Raw genomic sequence first — 19164 nt, 5'->3', positions numbered from 1 at the left:
CGAACCCGGGTCGGCCACGTGCAAGGCAAACGCCCTACCCACTGTGCTGTTGCTCCAACCCCTCGATATTCTCTTTTTTAGGATAAAACTTTTTGGTTTCACAGGCCTATTAAGACTTTCCACTTTTTTTCTTTAAACATCATGGTTTACACAGTTGTTCCTAATACAGTTGTTATGGGCATTCAGTGTCCCAACACCAACTCCACCACCAGAGTGACCTTCCTGCCACCCTGGTCTCCATTTCCACCACCACCCTCCAACCTTGTCCCCTTAGCAGGCACTACATTATTTGTTTACATTGCTTGTTGCGGCCAAAAACAGTAACAAACAAGTCTCACAATGGAGACGTTACTGGTGCCTGCTCGAGCAAATTGATGAGCCAACCGGGTGACAGTGACAGTGACAGTGACAGTGCTTGTTGCAGCTTAATGGTTAATGGAATTATCCAAAAATACTCCAGTGAAAGAAAATTTGTGAAAACAATTATGTCTTCACCCGTGGGGTCATGAAGTCTTTTTCTGAGGATTTGCTGAGCTGTGTGTTACCAGTTGAGCCTTCTGTGCTGTTGTTTTTGTTTAGTGAGCTTAGTTGGCTTCTACGTCACTTTCCCACTGATTTGGTGTGCTCCTACCGGGCTGTCAGGATTATGGAATTTGGAGGTGTCGGCTGGCTTCTCACTCCAGAGACTCCAGGATCTGTAGAGCCGGGCCAATGGATGGGTTTACACGGCAGTTGCTTTGGAATGTGGGCATGGTTGCCGGGGTTTCTGGAAGCATGGGGGCATCGGGAGGAACCTGGCCCCTCCCAACTCCGAGAACACCCCAGAGTTCTCAGCCTGAAAGTCAGCGTGCCTGGAAGTTTCAGCAGTTTGGTGTCTCTGCAGAGATTAGTTGTGAAGCAGTGGGGCCATTGGCATGGCGGCAGCTGTGGGTGCAGGTGTGACTGCGGGACCTTCAGCGGGCAGGACTGAGTGCCCCATTCCCCTCCTGCGGGCAGCCCAGCGTTTCCAGTCAAAGAGTGGTGTACCTGCGAATTTTGGCAGCCTGGCTTGCATCTTCCAAGATTTAGTGGTGCACCTGTAGACTTGGGCCGATGAATGCGTCTTCGTGGCCGTGGCTATGGGATGTGGGTTTTTTGTTTTGTTTTGTTTTGTTGTTTTGTTTGTCATCTGAGTTGTGTGACTTTTTCTTGGAAATATTTTCTATCATTCTTTAAGTTGTCTGTTCACTCTGTGATTTCCTTTGCCGGAAATAAGCCTTCAGATTTAATGTGATCCGCTTGTCCAGTTTTACCTTTATTGCTTATGAGTTAAGAGTCATATTTTTTTAAAAAAAGTCATTGTATAGACTGACATCGGAAGTTCCCCCTACTTGGTTTTTTTTTCTTGTAGAAGTTTTATAGGTTAAGGTCTTTTGTCCATTTCATTATTTATTTCTTTTTGCCCCATCTACTGGTGCTCAGGGGTTTTTCCTGGCTGTGGTTGGGGAGCTACGTGGTGTTGGGGATGGAACCCAGGCCCTCTGCATGCAAGGCATGTGCCTCAGTCCTTGGAGCTCTCTCCTCAGCCAGGTCCAGGTCCGATGTTTACTATCTTTCATTCGAGTTGAGTTTTGCATGTTATAAGATAGGAGTCTGACCTCAGGCTTCTGCATATGGATATTGTTACCCCAATACCATTGGTTGAAGAGACTTTCCCATGCTCTGTTATTGGCAGCCCTGTCAATGATCAGCTGCCCTGCAAATGCTTCCATTTATTTTTGGAGCTCTCCATGCTGTTCCACTGTTTCCTTAGGCCCTTCGATTTAATACCAATACCATACTGTTTTAATTACTATAACATTGTAATATAGTTTTAAACTAGCAACTATGATACCTCTAACAGTACTCTTTTTCAAGAAAATTTTTTTTTGGTTTGAGGAATCTTTTGTTAGTCTTTGTAAAGTTTAGAATTAATTTTTTGTGTGTAAATAATACCATTGGTATTGCACTCTGAATTACTCTCGGCAGTGCTCAAGAGGCCATATGGGATGCTGGGAATCAAACCCAGGTCAGCCGCATGCAAGGCAAACACCCTACCTGCTGTGCTATATCACTCCTACCCTTAAGTTTATTCTTAAGTATTTTTGAATGCTATTATACATGACATTGTTTTCTGATTTTTTCTTTTTCAGTTAGGTTGGTGTCAACTTCTAGAAGCAATTTCTTTCCTTTTTTAAACTTTTTTATTGAATCACTGTGGGATAGGCCCTTACAAAGCTGTTCATGATTGGGTTTCAGTCATACAGCATTCCAGCACCCCTTCCTCCACCAGAGTACATTTCCCAGCACCAGTGTCCCCATGTTCCCTCCCCTCACCCTCACCTCCACCCCTTTTGCCTGACTCTCTCTCTCTCTCTCTCTCTTTTTCTCCCTCCCTCCTTTTGTTTTTTTTCCCTCCCTCATTGTGGTTTGCAGTATTGATACTGAAAGGTTATCAAGAAAATCCCTTTACCTACTTTTAATCCTCAGGTAGAAACAACTTATTTCTTATGCCAAAATTATTGAGGTAGTCAGTTCTAATAGATTTTTGGTGGTCTGAGAGGGTTTTTTTTTAATGTATAAGATTAAATCATTCAGGGCCAGAGAGATATTATAGTGGATAGGGCGTCTGCCTTGTATGTGGCCTATCCAGGTTTAATCTTTGGCATCCCATATGGTCCCCTGAGCCTGCCAGAAGTAATTAACTTGTTCAGTAACCCCTGAATCCCTTTGGGTGTGGTCCAAAAACAAACCAAAATAAAATAAGAAAATAAAAAGAAATAAAAAAGATTATGTCGTGAAGATAATTTTACTTTATTTCTAGTTGGAATACTTTTTATTTCTTCTTGTTTAGTTTTTAGGCCACATTCAGCAGTGCTCCAGGCTTCCTTCTGGCTCTGCACTCAGGGATCAGTCCTGGCAGGGGCCGGGGGACCATATGGGATATTGGGACCCAACCAGGTCATCTGCATGCAAGGCAGGCACCCTGCTGGCTGGACTATCACTCCAGCCCCACATTTTCCTCCATGTTTGTGTCTGTGTTCTGGCTAATGATTCCTGTGCGATGTTGGAACAGAAGTAGTGAAAGCAGGCGCCCCTGTCTCGTCCTTGAACTCAGAAGTGAGGAGAACAGGTGAACAGGCATCCTTGTCTCGTTTCTGAACTTAGAGGAAAGGCCTCCACTTTTCTCCATTGAGCATGTTGGCTGGAGACTGTGACAGAGGACGTTTGTCATGTTGAGGCACAGTCTGTCTATACCTGATTCTACTGAGATTTTTCTTTGTTTGGGGCATAGTTGGTGGTCTTCCGGAGTCATTCCTGTCTTGGTGCGCTGGGATTGCTACCAGCGGTGCTTAGGAAACCATGAAAACCCGAGGCTTGGACTCAGAGACCCCTGCATTGTGTGGTAACGCTCTGAACTCTCTCTGGCCTTCGGAGGCGTTTCATTTTGGTTTTGGGGTCACACCCGGCAGTGCTGAGGGGTTACTCTTGGCTCTGCACTCAGGAATCACCCCGGCGGTGCTTGGAGCACCATATGGGATGCCGAGGATGGAGCCAGGGTCAGCCACGTGCAGGGCAAGCACCCTACCCACCCTGCTTTCTCTCCGGCCCCAAGACTTTTTGTTCTTCATCATGAAAGAATATTGAATTTTGTTAAGTGCTTTTTTTCCTTTTTGCATCTATTGAGACAAGCAAATGATTTTTATCCTTATGTATTTGCCTATTGATTTTGTTTTGGGACCACACCTGGTGGTGCCGGGGGCTATTCTAGACTCAGTGCCGGGGGCGGTGGTTTGCTCCTGGTGGTGCTGGGGATTGAACCCGGGGCTCCCACATACAGAGCGTGTGTCCCCAACCTTTGAGCCATCGCCTGCCCATGTGTGTTATCTCTGACCATGTGTTTTCTTCCTGCTTGTCTCCCCCTTTGGAAGGGGGTCCCATAGGTATTCGGACCCAATCACTGGCAGGTGGGATGAGGGGGAACCCACAGAAGCAGCTGTCTCGGGCCCCTGGATTGCAGCCCAGGCTGCTCAGCAGAGCCTTCTGGAGTCTGTGTTCGTGGGTGGTCAGAGGTTTCCTGTCACCCATGGGCAGATGGGGGTAGGGCCCCACCATCGTCTGCAGCAGAATTGCTCTCCGGGTGTCAGCCACAGTGCTCTTGGCAGATACTTTCGGGTTTTGTAGGTACTTTCTTAGGCAAGTCACGTCACCTCTTGGCACCTTAATTTCCACATCTGTAAGATGGGGACGAGTGTTCATACCCAGTTATGGGCATGGGGGAGAGCATCCCTGCAGAAATGTGGGTCCCCATCCCCCATGGCCGGGGTGCTCAGCACCTTTTCCTATTGGGACGGTAAACTCAGCTCTCGTGATTCCTAGAGCAGTCGGGGCTGAGCTTTCTCCTGAGCAGCTTCCTGCCTGTAAAATAAAGAAGGCAAAGGACAGGCCAGCCACTGCGGTGGCCTTTTCCTGCTCGGGAGGCAGGGAGAGGTTGGGACATTTCCAATGTCCCTTCCCCAGCCCCCCCCTTGGAGCCATGCAGGGACAGTTGTGCCCAGGGCGCTCCTGTGGCCCTCCTGGAGTGGGAGCCGGTGGGCAGGGCTGGCCGCGCTGCCTCCGTGTTCCTGGACACAGCCGGCTGCCTGGCTTCGGGGCCCTTTTTGCCCTTCCTGCCCGACTCAGTGCAGTGGGCATCAAGGCATCAAACCACCCACCTCCCTGCTGCCATGTGACAGGCAGCCCGTCCCTTGCGGTGCCCTGAGGCCCCTGGGGCCTGGACTCAGGAGCAGGGCCACATGGACAGACCGTGCCACCTCCTCCCCCTTCATGCTTCCTCCACAGACATGCTCAGAGCTGTGCCGGGTCCTGCAGACTGATGCTGGCCCACCCCTCAGTGCCGGCGGGACCCACAGCCGAGTGGACACCTGACTTGCTCCCGGGTGCGACAGAAGGGGGTCCGGCCCAGCTAGGGTGGGTGGTGTTCTGCAGCACAGCCGTAACCCGGGGCTGGCCGACACGGCTCTGCGGGTGCCTCCTCGCTGCCTGTGCAGACCCGGGGCCTTCCTCGCTGGGCTCCTTCACGGGTGGGCTTCTCCAGGGCAGGCCTTGGCCCTCTGGGTTTGGGCCACTCACGCTCTTTTTCCTGGAGCCTCTGCTAGAGAGCAGGCCCGAACCGTCCTGCAGGACCCAGTTGGGGACTCTTCACGAACCGAGTGGAGTTCTTAAGAACACGGGCTGCGGGGGCCAGAGAGATAGTCCAGTGGTTGGGGCTCTTGTCTTGCCTGTGTCTCACCCTGGTCTGATCCCTGAGGCCCACTAGGAGTGATCCCTGAGCACAGGGGCCAGGAGTTCTTAGAAGCCCCCTGGGTCTGGTTGTCAGTGGCCCGTGGGCAGCGTGTGGCCTTGGGCACCCTGCACCTCCGGTCTCGAGCCTGTGTGTGACCCAGAGGGAGAGACCCAGAGGGCTCAATCAATAGGCCTGGGGCCAACGGAGTCATGGGGTCCAAAGGTGTCTGAGAGACAGACAGACAGATGGACAGAAAAGAGAGAGACCGAGAGGCCATGCCTCCTGGGGGCGGGGGGGAGGGGTTCTCTGCCCGCTGTGCTCAGCTGCCGACTTCCCTCGTCCTCTGGGGAGGCTTGGCAGGATCAGGGGCGTGGGCAGCCCCTCTGGGAGGATGAGGCTCCAGCCCTTGCAGTACCCCGGGTTCTCCTCAGCTCTTGCCCCTCTCCCCAAAATGGCCTGTCAGCTGCCCTGCCGTGCCTCTTCTGCAAGGGTAGGATTTTACCAAGCGCCCGATTGTGTCTCTCTCTGGGACTGCTGGAACAAGGGCTGCCTTCACCTTTGTTTTTATTTATTTATTTATTTATTTATTTATTTATTTATTTATTTATTTTGTTTGTTTTTTGGGTCACACCCGGCGATGCACAGGGGTTACTCCTGGCTCTTCACTCAGGAATTACCCCTGGCGGTGCTCAGGGGACCATGTGGGATGCTGGGATTAGAACCCAGGTCGGCCGCGTGCAAGGCAAACGCCCTACCCTCTGTGCTATCGCTCCAGCCCCCTGCCTTCACCTTTGAAACCTATACTAGTGTTGTGTGGTTCCCGGTGTTGTTTCCATGCTGTTCCCAGTGCTGTTCCCTGTGCTGTTTCCATGCTGTTCCCTGTGCTGTTCCCATGCCGTTCCCTGTGCTCAAAGCTTCGCGTGCCAGGCATGGGTGGGAGGTGTTGAGAAACGGGGCTCGGCCCCCGGAGCAGCCGCTCCCCCCTCAGCCTCCCGGGGTAGCAGCGTGGGCGCTCGGTGCTGGGCTCTGCCTTGGTCCTCGGCTCCCCCCCACCCCGGCTGCCGAGCTCTGGGTCTGCACAGCGGCTCTGCCGTCACATGGCGGCGACTCGCCTGGCTGAGCCCAGGACCTGGCTCCCACCCGCACGTGGGTGGGGTGGGCACAGCGGCCGCCCTTCCTGGCCGCTGACCCAGATCTTATCACGGGTGAATGTTTGCTTCCTGCTGGGGGCTCTGGGTGCGGGCTCCATCTGGCACGCTCTGTCCTGGGAACCGAAACCGGCCTTCTTTCTCGTTCTGTCCTTTCTGCCCGCTCGGCCCAGAGACCGGGGGGGAGGGGTGGAGGTGGGGGAGGGGCGGGGGGCATTGGGGGCGTGTTTGTGTCTCAGAGGGTCTGAGAAAGGGCTGTTTGGCCCTGGGCCGGGGGGGGGGGGGCGGGGAGGGGCACCCCGCTCAGGCTGTTTTCTCAGATTCCCGGCCCCCGCCCCTGCACCTGCTGTGTCCCCGTCATCCCGGGCGGCTGGCACCTGTCACTGCTGGGGCACCTGTCCCAGCCCCAGAGGACAGGCTGGGCTCCCGGCTCCGGTTTCCGGCGGCTCTGCGGCTGTCCTGGTCTCTGTGGCACTTCTGCTTCCAGGCCTGAGGTGCCCATGGTGCTCCTGGACACGGGGAGGAAGCTGGCGGGGGGGGGGGCGTGGAGGGGGGGATCCGTGCTCCCCATCCTCCAGCACCAGCCCTGGCGGTCGGCCGGAAGCTCCTGACAGCAGGTGGCTCATGAGCCCAATCGGATCTTGTTCTTGAGGACAAGGAACCAGCAGCAACCAGGAGCTGCCTCTGGGCTGCTCCCCCGCGGGGTCCTCCCCTCCGTCCCGTCAGGAGTCAGGAGAGGAACCTTCCAGACGCCAGCACCTGCGGCCCGCCTTCTCAGTGAGGCACCTCGCCCGCTCCCCGTGCCACACAGAGCCCCGGGAGACATTAGGCCTGGCCCGAGGCCTCGGCTGCCCTGCCTGCAGAGTGGGCACAGGGCTCCTGCACCCGCCCGCGGCCATGGCTGCTCCCTGATGCCTCTGTCCCCCGGAGACCCATGTAGCGGCAGCGCTGAGGGTCCCAGGGAAGAGGCTTCCACGTCTGGGGCTTCTCGGCTGGGTCTGCCCCAGACCTGAATGTCCAGGACGCCTGCTCAGGCCAGGGAGACGGGCACTGGGCCTCTGGGACCGTGGATGAAAAGAACCCAGTGAGGGTCCAGGCTTGCGGCTCAAGGGGAAGGTCATGTGCCTGCAGCGTGTGCGGCCCTGGGTTGGCTCCCTGGCAGCGCCTGGCCTGGAGGAGAGCGATGTGCCACGCGGGGGCGTGGGGGCTGTGTCCTGTGTGGGAAGTGGCCCGGCGGGTGCTGGGGTGCAGCTCCCCCTTGCCCTGGCTGGGATCTTTGTCTGATTCTTGCAGTGGAGTTCCGACTTTGTTCAAGGAAACCTCCGTCCTTGACCCCCGCACGCCGGGGCTTGCCTCCTGGAGGGCCTCGCCCAGAGACGCTTGAGGAGTGAGCCGTGACGGAGGCCGGGGCTTCTGTCTTTCTGGCAAGATCATCCTTTGGTCTGTGACGTTGCCGGGGTCATCCTGGTGGACCAAACAGAGCAATAAAGCAATAAGCATCGAAAGGGCACGATGCCGGCAGCCATATCTCGGTGTGTCCTGCACGTTGTTTAGATTGGGGCGCCCCCCCCCCATACTGGACTTTGTCACTTCCTTTTTAAGTTGAGGAAGAAGAGGGTGAGAAACAGGACCCAGGCGCCTCAGAGGAAAACCCCCATCAGACCAGGCGAGAATAAAAGCTTGGGGCCACCCATGTCACTTCCTAATTCTCCACTCCATTCTCATCAGGCCTGGCCAAAGGCCACCTCCCCTCCCCGGGGCTCAGGTTCCCCAGTGCTCCCCCTGCCCCTTGCCCCATACCCCACCTTCAAACTTGGCTCTTCCACCCAGTCCTGACCGAAGAGGCCCATGGACTCAGCTGCACCCGTGAGGTTTTTTCAGCTCCTATGCTGCTGTTGGGGCGGCCCTGGGTTCCAGGGGAGCCTGCAGGTGAGGTGCAGGCTGATCCTGTGGACGGGCCCTTTCTCCCTGCTGCCTTTTGTCACCGCCCTCCCTGCCTGCCCCCCAGCCTCTGGACTTTCCAGAAATGCTGGCCTGGGCTTGTCGCCCCCCTGCTGAAACCTGCCTGGGTTCCCTGACAACCAAGGCCACATTCCTCCTCCCCCAGTGTGTCCCAGCCCCTGTGACTTGTCACAGGAATGACCCCCCCACCCCACCCCCGCCCTCCCCCCCCCCGCACCCCTGGGATCTGCCCTCCAGTGTATTGGTCTCCCTCAGGCCTCAGCACCCGGAGCACTCACTCTCTGGAACATTCTCTCCAGTGCCCACGGATGCCCACAGGCTGCGTATCCAGCATCGCTGCTTCTCAGGAAAGCCTGCTCGAGCCCCCCGGACCCCCGCCCCCGCCTGGCCCCTTTCCTTCAGAACATGGTGGCGGGGAGGCGAGCCCAGGGGTGTCTGGGGATGGCTCCTGGTGGTGCTTGAGCACTGTGCAGTGCCACAGGCCCACACTGGGGCTTCTGCGTGCGGAGCCGTGTCCAGCCTTGGGTGCCCTCTCCCTGGTCCCCCGGAGCATGTGCTTAAGCGTGTGACCCCCCGTTCTGTGGTGAGACACTTGACGAAGAGCCCACGGGAGCCAGGGCCTGTCCAGTGTGGCTTCTAACTGTGGCCTTGCGGCACTGCGTGGCTGCAGCCAGGAGCAGGCCAGCTGGCAGCCTGGGCCGCAGGAGCCACGGCGGCAGAGAGGAGGCACGGGAGAGGCCGAGGGCCGAGCAGAGACCAGCCCCAAGGAGGGGGCTTGCCCTGCCCCGGGGGAGGCGGCTCAGGAGATCCTAGTGCAGGGTCTGTGCTGGGCTGGGGGAACAGGGAGGGCCCTGTGGGAGGGGCTGCTGGGCCAGGTCCCCGCCAGGCTTGGCACATGTGTGTGACATGTGACAGATGGACTGTGCGGGACAGCACACGTTGGCATGTGTTTGTGTGTGTGTAGGATCAAGGGATATTTTGGGGTGGGGGAGAAGTGTGGATAGGGGCCAGACCCCCTGGGGTAACCCAGCGCCGCCCCCTCCACCTCACTCTTCCCCCTTGTAGAGCAACGTGGTGGGTAACAGTATTGATGTCCCAAAGCTGAGCGCCCCCAAGCACTAGCACCAGACCCTGGAGAGGTCAGTGTAGTTAGCTCTGCGCCCTGCGCTCCTCGGCCGCTCGTAAGTGCCCCACGGGCAGGGACAAAGAGTTTGGGGGTCCTCGCCTTCTCTGGTGTCTGCATGGAGTAGGTGCTTAGTCATCTCCTTGTCTGGTGTCTGCATGTAGTATGTGCTTCATGCATGTGAAAAGCTGGAGCCCCAGCAATGGTGGGGGCGAGTGCATGTGTGTGGGAAGGTGTATGTGTATGTGTGTGTATGTGTTTGTCTGTGTATGGTGAGAGGGATGTGTGTGTGTGTGTGTGTGTGTGTGGTGATATATGTGTGTATGTGATGAGATATGTGATAGTGTGTGGTGAGATGTGTGACTGTGTGTGGTCAGATGTATGATTATGAGGTGAGATGTGTGATAGGATATTGTATGGTGAGATATGTGGTAGCGTTGTGAGATGTGTGATTTTGTGTATGGGTGTATGTATGTGTGAGATATGTGATGTATGATTGTATGTGTGGTGAGATATGTGATAGTGTGTGGTGAGTTGTGTGACTGTGTATGGGTGAGATATGTGATTGTGTGTGGTGTGAAATGTTAAAGTGTGTTACGATTATGTGTGAGGTGAGATGTGTGATAGAGTGTGTTATTGTGTATGTGAGATGTGTATGTGTGATAGAGTGTGTGCAATTTTGTGTGTCTGTGAGGTGTGTAATAGAGTATGTATGTGAGATGTGTGACTGTGTGTGGTGTGAGATGTGTGATAAAGTGTGTGTGATTGTGTGTGAGAAGTGTGAGTGTGTGATTGTGTGTGAGATGTGTGATTGTGAGCTGAGATGTGTGATAGAATGTGAAATGTGTGACTGTGTGATTGTGTGGGTGTGAGATATGTATTAGAGTGTGTATGTGAGTGAAGACTGTGTGAGGTGAAATGTGTAATTGTGTGTGAATGTGTGTGTGGTAAGATGTGTAATAGAATGTGTGATTGTGTGTGGGAGATATTTGATAGAGTATGTGATTGTGTGGGGTGAGATGTGTAATAGAATGTGTGAGATATGTGATTGTGTGTGAGGTGTGTGATTGTGTGTGAGGTGAGATGTGTGATAATGTGTGATTGTGTGAGTTGTGTGCTAGTATGTGTGATTGTGTGAGTTGAAATGTGTGATAGACTGTGATTATGTGTGTGAGGTGAGATGTGTGATAGAATGTATGCTTATGTGAGATGTGTGATAGAATATATGATTGTGTGTGAAATATGTGATAGGTTGTGATTATGTGTGAGATGTGTGATAGGTTGTGATTGTGTGTGAGAAGTATGATAGTGTATGTGATTGTGTGCGAGATGTTCTGCATGTGAGGTGAGATGTGTGATTGTGTGTGAGATATGTATGATTGTGTGTGGTGAAATGTGTGTGGGGTGAGATGTATGATGGTGTATGTGAGATGTATGCTAGTGTGTGATTGTGTGTGACATGTGTGATAATGTGTGTGATTTTTGTGTGACATGTGCGATAATTGTGTGATTCTGTGTGAAACATGAGATATGTGATTGTGTGTGAGGTGAGATGTGTGATAGAGTGTGTGATTGTGTGTAAGATTGTGTGATTGTGTGTGGTGAGGTGTGTGTGTGGTGAGGTGTGTGTGGTGAAATGTGTGGTGGTGTGTGTGAGATGTGTGTTAGTGTGTGTGGTGGTCTGTGTGAGGTGAGGTGTGTGGTTGTGTGTGAGATGTGTGTGATTGTGTGTGGTGAGATGTGTGTGGTGAAATGTGTGGTGGTGTGTGTGAGATGTGTGCTAGTGTGTGTGGCAGCGTGTGTGAGGCAAGGTGTGTTGTTGTGTGTGAGATGTGTGTAGTGAGAGTGTGTGAGGTGAGGTGTGTGCTAGCGTGTGTGGTTGTGTGTGAGGTGTGTGTGATTGTGTGTGGTGAGGTGTGTGTGTGGTGAAATGTGTGATGGTGTGTGAGGTGTGTGCTGGTGTGTGTGGCAGCGTGTGTGAGGCGAGGTGTGTTGTGTGTGAGATGTGTGTGGTGAGAGTGTGTGAGGTGAGGTGTGTGTGGTGAAATGTGTGCTGGTGTGTGAGGTGTGTGCTGGTGTGTGGCGGTGTGTGAGATGTGTGTGGTGAGAGTGTGTGAGGCGAGGTGTGTGTGGTGAAACGTGTGCTGGTGTGTGGCGGTGTGTGAGCTGTGTGTGGCGAGTGTGCGTGAGGTGAGGTGTGTGTGTGGTGAAACGTGTGCTGGTGTGTGGCGGTGTGTGAGCTGTGTGTGGCGAGTGTGCGTGAGGCGAGGTGTGTGTGTGGTGAAACGTGTGCTGGTGTGTGAGGTGTGTGCTGTGTGTGGCGAGTGTGCGAGGAGAGGTGCGCTAGCGGGTGGGTGTGTGTGCGCGTGTGCGGCGGGCATCTCTGCCGGCTATTTCAGGAAGCCTCCAGTCCCTCCTCCTTATGTAAATAAACATGACAGCTCCGTTGCCGTCCGGGCGGTGGGGGAGGCGCGAGTGGGCGGCTGCCGAGGCAGGCGCGGCCAGGGGCGTGCGTGCGTGTGGCCGGCCTGCCCGCGGGTGCCGGGAGCGCGTGGGGGCGCCGAGGGGCGGGCTTGGCCCTGCCATGCGGCCCGCGGGGGGCGGGGGCTGAGGGGCCGGGGGAGGGGAGCCGGCGGCCAGGGCGCCGGGTGACGAGGCCGAGCGGCCCGACGGAGGTGGCCGCGCTGCCCGCTGCCCGCGATGGGGGGACAGATGACCCGGAGCAGCCTGCACGGTAAGGCGGGGGATGCCTGGGGCCGCCACCTGGGCGCGGCCGGGGCCTGGGGCCAGGAGCGGAGGGCAGCGTCATCCCCGCCTCCCCGCCCTCGCTGGCTTCTGGGGCCGAGGGAAGGGGCACCCTTGGGTGGGGGGCGCGCCGGGCAGAGGGAGTTTCAGGGGGCGGGAAGACCGGGAAGCGGAGGCTCTCCCTGGCAGCCCGTGGTCTCCCCAAAGTCTGTCCTCTCACTACTCTGGGTGCCAATCACCCCCTCTGCCGCCGAGGGGCTCGGGCCGAGGGTCCTGGGATGTGAGTCCCTGCGGGCGCCCCGGGGAGGTGCGTGAGCGTGCCCGCATGCCGGTGCTCAGTGGGCGCTGGCCGTGTCTGGTGTGTGCCAGGTCTGCTCACACCTGAGGTCGCCCGAGTTGCTGGGTGCCCGTGAGCTGAGACCCCGGGCTTACATCCCCAGTGGGACCACCTGACAGCGTGGAAGGAGGGGCGCCCGCCCCGTGGGTCCCTGCCTCCGTCCGTCCCGCTCGCCCGACTCTCGTCCCTCCCCACCTGGCCCCAGTGCGGGTCCTGCCCGCCCCAGACCCCACAGGGCCTTGTTTTGTCATCACAGGGCCCCAGAGCTCAGCGCCCTGGGCATCCCGGTTGGTGCCAGCACAGTGTGGGCTGACCTTGGGCAGTCCCTGCACCCTCGCCCGCCTGCCCGCCTCCCCCCGGAAATGGGGCTGCCTCCAACTGTGCAGGACCCTGGGAAAGGCCTGGGCAGGAAGGGGGTGGTGGCAGGGCTGCGGGGGGGTGGGGGGGCCCTGGTGACCAGGTGGCCTCTGCCGCGCCAGGCTCTGCACTCGGAGAGGGTAATTTCTAATTAAAACAGAAAAAGGCAGCCACGGAGAGGGGGCAACAGCCAACCATTGGCTCTCTTAAAAGGAAATGAATTTCGTCCCAGGCCTGGAGGGCTAAGTGACAGATGGAAGGCCCTGGAAGACACATAATCCGGGGCTGACCAGGGCACTGCCAGTGAGTGGCCCGGGCCTTGGCCTGCGTCTCGTGCGGGCTGGGCTGACCCGGGTCGGGCCCTGCCTGTCGGGGGGTGGGGGCTCCTCTCGAGGCTCTTTGGCCCCCGTGGGCCCGTTGGCACAGGGGCTGGAGCCAACTGGCATTTTCCACTGGAGTCAGACTTGGGCCAGCCTGTGGCCTGGGAAAGGCAGAGGCCCCCAGAGTGTCCCGGCCACTGTAGTGTCCTCTGTGGGGGCCCAGGCATGTCCAGGACGGGCATGACACCCACACACGTGTGTGTGAGTGTGTGTGTGTGTGTGTGTGTGTGTGTGTGTGTGTGTGTCAGAGGAGGGCAGGGGATTTCTGGGGCCACATTGTCCTCTGCGTGGGACGTGGACCGTGTCCCGGCTCGAGGCACTGTGCTGAGGTAACGTGGACACGGGGAGAGGCTGAGCCCGGAGAGAACCTGAGGGCTGGGGACACAGGGGGACAGCTGGGCGCTGCAGAGGGGCCCTGGCAGAGAGTGCCTGGCTCCTAGGTCCAGCTGCTGAGACTCAGAGATTGGGTGTCTGTGGTCCCCAGGAACCCCCTGGCCCGAATTCCTCACGCGTGTCCCCCGTGGTCCCGCGGGCACCCACCTGTGTGGCACGGCCCCAGACTCTCTCTGCCTCCTCCCGGGAGGCGGGGGAGCGGCTTGGGGTGATGCTCCTTGTGGGTGGCTCTCGGGCCACAGCCCCCCTCCTGCCCCCGAGCCCCCAGGCCCTGTTACTCAGTTCCTGGTGGCATGTCCATGGTGGGCCTTGGGTTTGGCTTCAGTGGGTTTCGGGGTTACAGCATGCGGGGGGGGGGGGGTGGCGGTTGGAGAGGTCCCTGACCGTGCCCTGTGGCTGTGTTTTGGGGGCCTCTGATTCGGGGGCTTGCAGAGCTCGTCTCCGTGTGGGGCCTTCATGTGAGAGGGGCAGCCATGCCGTACCCACGCTGCTCCATGAGTGGCTGTAGCTGCTACTCAGGTCGTGACAGTCTGTAACTGTTTCTGCATGTGTGTGTGTATACACATACATACATATGTGTCCAGCCAGGAAAGGTGTATGTCTCTGTGTGTGTGTGCGTGTGTGTTGGTGTGTTTCTGTGTGTCAGTGTGTCTCTCCATGTGTTGTTGGAGTGTGCCTGTGTATGCGAGTGTGTCAGTGCATGCACATGTGTCAGTGTGTGTGTGTGTGTGTGTGTGTGTGTGTGTGTGTGTGTGTGTGTGTGGTGCTGGGGCTGGGGGCAGTGGCTCCCGCAGGGGAAATGAATTCCCTCTTGGAAAATGGTCTCAGCAGTTCTGTGCTTAATCCTTTCCCTGGGGCGGGTTTCCAGAGCGACTCCCAGTTGGGGCAGGGGGAGGGGGGCAGAGTCGCTGGGCTGCCTCCACCAGGGCAGGCTGAGGGGTGTGCGTTCTGGTGACACCCACAAGAGCAACCCCTGTGACTTCTCTTACTCACGGTCTAGGCTGGGCTGCAGAGACTCGTCAGCGAGGGGCTCTGGGGCGCTGAGAGGGGAGGCGCCGGAGCGCAGGGGGAGCCTGGCTGTCCCTCTGCTCAGGCTCCCGGCAGGCAGCGGGAGGCGGCAAGGCCCCTTTCACCGGGCGTCCACTCTGTCTTCTTCACCTGCACCCAGTAGGGCTCAGGGGTGACTCCTGGTGGGAGCTGGGGGACCCGGTGGGCACGTCACCTCCTTCTCCTTGCCCTGTGCAGTGCCTGGCACCCCGCGCCCTCCCCAACACAGGTGGTCCCTGAGCGCGAGGGGACTGTGTGGGCTCCACGGCCCTGGGGCGCAGGCCTGAGCTGGGCTGCGGGGCCAGGCTGGGACAGCTTCAACCCTCATCCCCTTGCTGGTCTGTGGCCTGGGACCCCAAGTCTTGTGTGGCTTCTGTCTGCTGCGGATGGGAGGCTGGGGCAGAGGGTTGTGACAGGGACTGATGGGCATCAGGGCATCGCTTGGGTCGCCAGTAGGCCTGTGAATGAGGCGCTTCCAGAGGCCTCTCCAGAGAGCCCTGCAGGCCCAGGCGTGCACACATATCATGCACACAAGACACACATGCATACATGTAAACATTCACATATAGGCACACACATATGCATGCACACACAGACACACATGCACACACTCATACAGGAACACACATACAGGCACACACATATGCATGCATACAAACACACCCATGCAGGCACCCTTGCAAAGACACATGTATGTCTGCTCAGACATGTATGCATTCACTCATGTATACACATGCACAAATGCACATGTGCATGCATGTATATGCATGTACACACATGCACACTTGCAGACACACATACATGAACACAAGCACACATGAGTACACACATATTCATGCACATACATGCATGTGCACACACATTTTTGCATGCACATGTATGCACACATACATGGACACACAGGCACATATGTATGCATTCACACACACATGCACACACAAACATGCACACAGACGTGTGCTAAACACACATGTACATGCATACACTTGTGTATGTGCACATGCTTGCACACATTTGCATGTACAGACATACATGGACACATTTATACACACAGACACACACATATATTTTTATTTGTTTGTTTCTTTTTTTCTTTTTATGCTTTTTGGGTCACACCCAGCAATCCTCAGGGGTTACTCCTGGCCTGCACTCAAGAATTACTCCTGGTGGTGCTTGGGGGACCATATGGGATTCCGGGAATCAAACCCAGGTTGGCCGCATGCAAGGCAAATTCTACCCGCTATTCTATCACTCTGGCCCTCAGACACACATATATGTGCACGAACACATTCCCACCTGTCTGCCTGTGAGAAACACGGTCACGCCCTCCTGCCTTTTGTCCTGGCAGGCCCTGGGGACAGATTATCCCCAGGACCTCATGTCCAGCCTTCGGCCCACCCACCAGCTGCGTATGTGCAGCTGGGGAGAGTGGATTTGCATGCAGGGTGAGGAGGGGCACAGCCCGTGTGGTGCGTGCAGTTTAGTGACCGCACCCCTTCTCTCCTGCCTGGCATGGGCGCTCTGGGAAGCCCGAGGGAGACCGACAGGGAGCTGAACCCCAGCTAGTTACCATCTGGAATCCCCTTCTGGAATCTTGGGGTGTGATGGGGGAGGGGAGAGTAGGAGGACTGCTTCCCTCCCTCCGGGAAGGAGGTTGGGAGTTACAGCTGTTTGCACATCTGGCTGCTGGAAATGTCAGAGTGGGTGTCTCAGATGAGCGGGAGCGGAGGCTCTGTGTGGAGGGGTTGGCGGAGCAGGGGCTCCTCCCCACACACTCTGCTGCACCCCCCTTTCTCCGTGAATTCCTTCCTGGGGAGAGGATGGGGCTACTCCTGTGCTACCCCCACCCCACCCGCCCAGCCACCAAGCCGTGCCTGTGGGCACATGCAGAGAAACTGCCTGGGGGCGGGGAGCAGGGTTCTGGTCAGGGTGCCTGCTGGCCAGCAGCTGACCTGCCGCTGAGTCCAGAGCACCGGCCCCTCCCCTTAGCCGCTGTCATCCTGGGCATGACCTCACCAGACCTCATCTCCCTGTCTATGAAGAGGGACCAGTTGGGACTTCATTGCTGCGTAGTAAATCGCCTTCAAAGCAGCCCTGTAAGAGCTGGGGGTGTGAGCCGTGGTCCGGGGCTTGGTCGCACCACCTGGTCCCTCAGGGCCCGCCTACGTCCCCCCACTGCCACAACAAGACGTTAGTGGCTCACAGCAACTATCGGCTCATTATCTCACATCCGCTCCTGTGGGCGGCGATGCTGACGGTGGATCTCAGTGTCTCCCTGGAGGCTGTGTCAAGTTGTCAGGGGCCGGCGCGGGGTCTCGGCCAAGCTTGTCCTGTCCACTGCATCTGCAGCTTAGATGCTGCTGCTACACCCACACTATGAGTGAAGGGAGGGGACGGAAAGGGCTGACTGCTGGGGGGGCCGGGGTGCGGAGGGCCCTGGGCTCAGCCCACCTGCAGGGATCAGAGGGTGAGGCCACTCGCGGGGCAGTGCCAGCCTTCCTGGTCTCCTTTATCCCCAGGGCAGCGGGGGGCAGGTGCTGGAGCGGGCAGGGGCGGGCAGGGCAGGAAGCTCTCCTGTCAGCTCCCTTCCTCTGACCTCTGCTCAGGACAGCAGCAGAGGCCGGGCACCTAGTGGGCACGCACTCCCTGGGCATGTGCCAGTCCATCCGTAGCCTGAGAACCTGGACGGGGCAGTTCATTGAATGATTCACTAAGCAATTCACTCCAGAGTTCTTTTCTCTCTCTCCTTTCTTTCTTTCTTTCTTTCTTTCTTTCTTTCTTTCTTTCTTTCTTTCTTTCTTTCTTTCTTTCTTTCTTTCTCTCTTCTTTCTTCTTTCTTTCTTTCTCTCTTTTCTTTCCTTCTTTCTTTCTTTCTCTCTCTTTCTTTCTTTCTTTCTTTCTTTCTTTCTCTTTCTCTCTCTCTTTCTTTCTTTCTCTTTCTTTCTTTCTCTCTGTCTTACTTTCTCTTTCTTTTTCTTCCTTCCTTTCTTTCTCTTTCTCTTTCTTTCTCTTTCTTTTTCTTCCTTCCTTTCTTTCTCTTTCTCTCTTTCTTTCTTTCTCTTTCTTTCTTTCTCTCTCTCTTCTCTTTCTTTCTTTCTCTTTCTCTCTCTTTCTTTGTCTTTCTCTCCTCTTTCTTTCTTTCTTCCCTTCTTTCTCTCTCTTTCTCTTTCTTTCTCTCTCTCTTTCTTTCTTTCTCTTTCTCTTTCTTTCTTCCCTTCTTTCTCTCTTTCTTTCTTCCTTCCTTTCCTTCTTTCTTTCTTTCTCTCTTTCTCTTTCTTTCTTCCTTTCCTTCTTTCTCTCTTCTTTTCTTTCTTTCTTTCTTTCTTTCTTTCTTTCTTTCTTTCTCTCTCTCTCTCTCTTTCTTTCTTTCTTTCTTTCTTTCTTTCTTTCTTTCTTTCTTTCTTTCTTTCTTTCTTTCTTTCTTCCTTTCCTTCTTTCTCTCTTCTTTCTTCCTTCCTTCCTTCCTTTCTTTCTTTCTCTCTCTCTTTCTTTCTTTCTCTCTTCCCTTCCTTCTTTCCTTCCTTCCTTCCTTCTTTCCTTCTCCCTTTCTTCCTTTCTTTCTTTCTTTCTTTTCTTTCTTTCTTTCTTTCTTTCTTTCTTTCTTTCTTTCTTTCTTTCTTTCTTTCTCTCTCTCTCTCTCTTTCTTTCTTTCTTTCTTTCTTTCTTTCTTTCTTTCATTTTTTTAACTATTTAGCAAATATCCATGAGTTGGACCACTCCAAAGCTGTTCACGATTGGATTTCAGTCATACAACGATCCAACACCCATCCCTCCACCAGTGTACATTTCCTATCACCAATGTCCCCCGTTTCCCTCCCACCGTCCCCCAACACCCCACCCTCCACCCCAGCCTGCCTCTAGGGGGGGAGGCACTTTCCTTCTTTTCCTTTTGTGCGTTATGGTTTGCAAAGCAGGTTCCCTAGTTCTTTCCTGCCCTGGCCCCCTGCCTGGGATGGGGCTCAGTGCAAGAGCACAGCCGGGGCTGCGGGAGGCCCTGGGTTCCAGCCCTGGCACTGATGAAGTTAAGAACCCCTTCCTCCCCCAGGCCCCACCACCATCTCCTTCCCTTTGTTGCTGCTGTTCTGAGATGGGGTGGGGAGAGGGGGGCGTGTGGCCATGTTTGGCGGGATGTTGTCCATCCTTACAGCGTGTGCATATCACACACTAGTCGCGGCTCCCGAACACTCCTGGCTGTGCTCTGAAGAAGGTACGATCTGTTCTGTTGCAGCATTGGGTACGTGTGTGGGCGGGGCGGGGGGAGGGGACTCTCCGAATGCAGAGCTACCAGGCACATACCCCCACCCCCACCCCCAGTGCCTTTCCCTTTAAAAAGAAAATGAACTATTGATTGTTTGTTGGGGGTCCCA

The 19164-nt window shown here is 55.8% G+C and overlaps 1 protein-coding gene across 2 annotated transcripts in view; it reads left to right on the top strand.

Annotated features, from left to right (window-relative positions):
- Nucleotides 1-19164, top strand: part of NEURL1 (neuralized E3 ubiquitin protein ligase 1) — an 84400-nt gene that overhangs the window by 41506 nt on the left and 23730 nt on the right. The window contains exon 1 of one of the 2 annotated variants that reach the window (XM_055119283.1): nucleotides 12125-12272. The exons of the other annotated variant lie outside the window; for it this stretch is intronic. Within the exon in view, the coding sequence (XP_054975258.1) occupies nucleotides 12239-12272 (34 nt within the window). The 5' untranslated portion in view covers nucleotides 12125-12238. Of the gene's footprint in view, nucleotides 1-12124; nucleotides 12273-19164 lie in introns of those variants that run through there. 2 annotated transcript variants of the gene reach the window in all.

The sequence above is a fragment of the Sorex araneus genome, chromosome 11 (assembly GCF_027595985.1).
Source record: "Sorex araneus isolate mSorAra2 chromosome 11, mSorAra2.pri, whole genome shotgun sequence".
Classification (NCBI taxonomy): domain Eukaryota; kingdom Metazoa; phylum Chordata; class Mammalia; order Eulipotyphla; family Soricidae; genus Sorex; species Sorex araneus.
The sequence above is the reverse complement of the archived record's forward strand: the minus strand, read 5'-3'. Positions and strand labels throughout refer to the sequence as shown.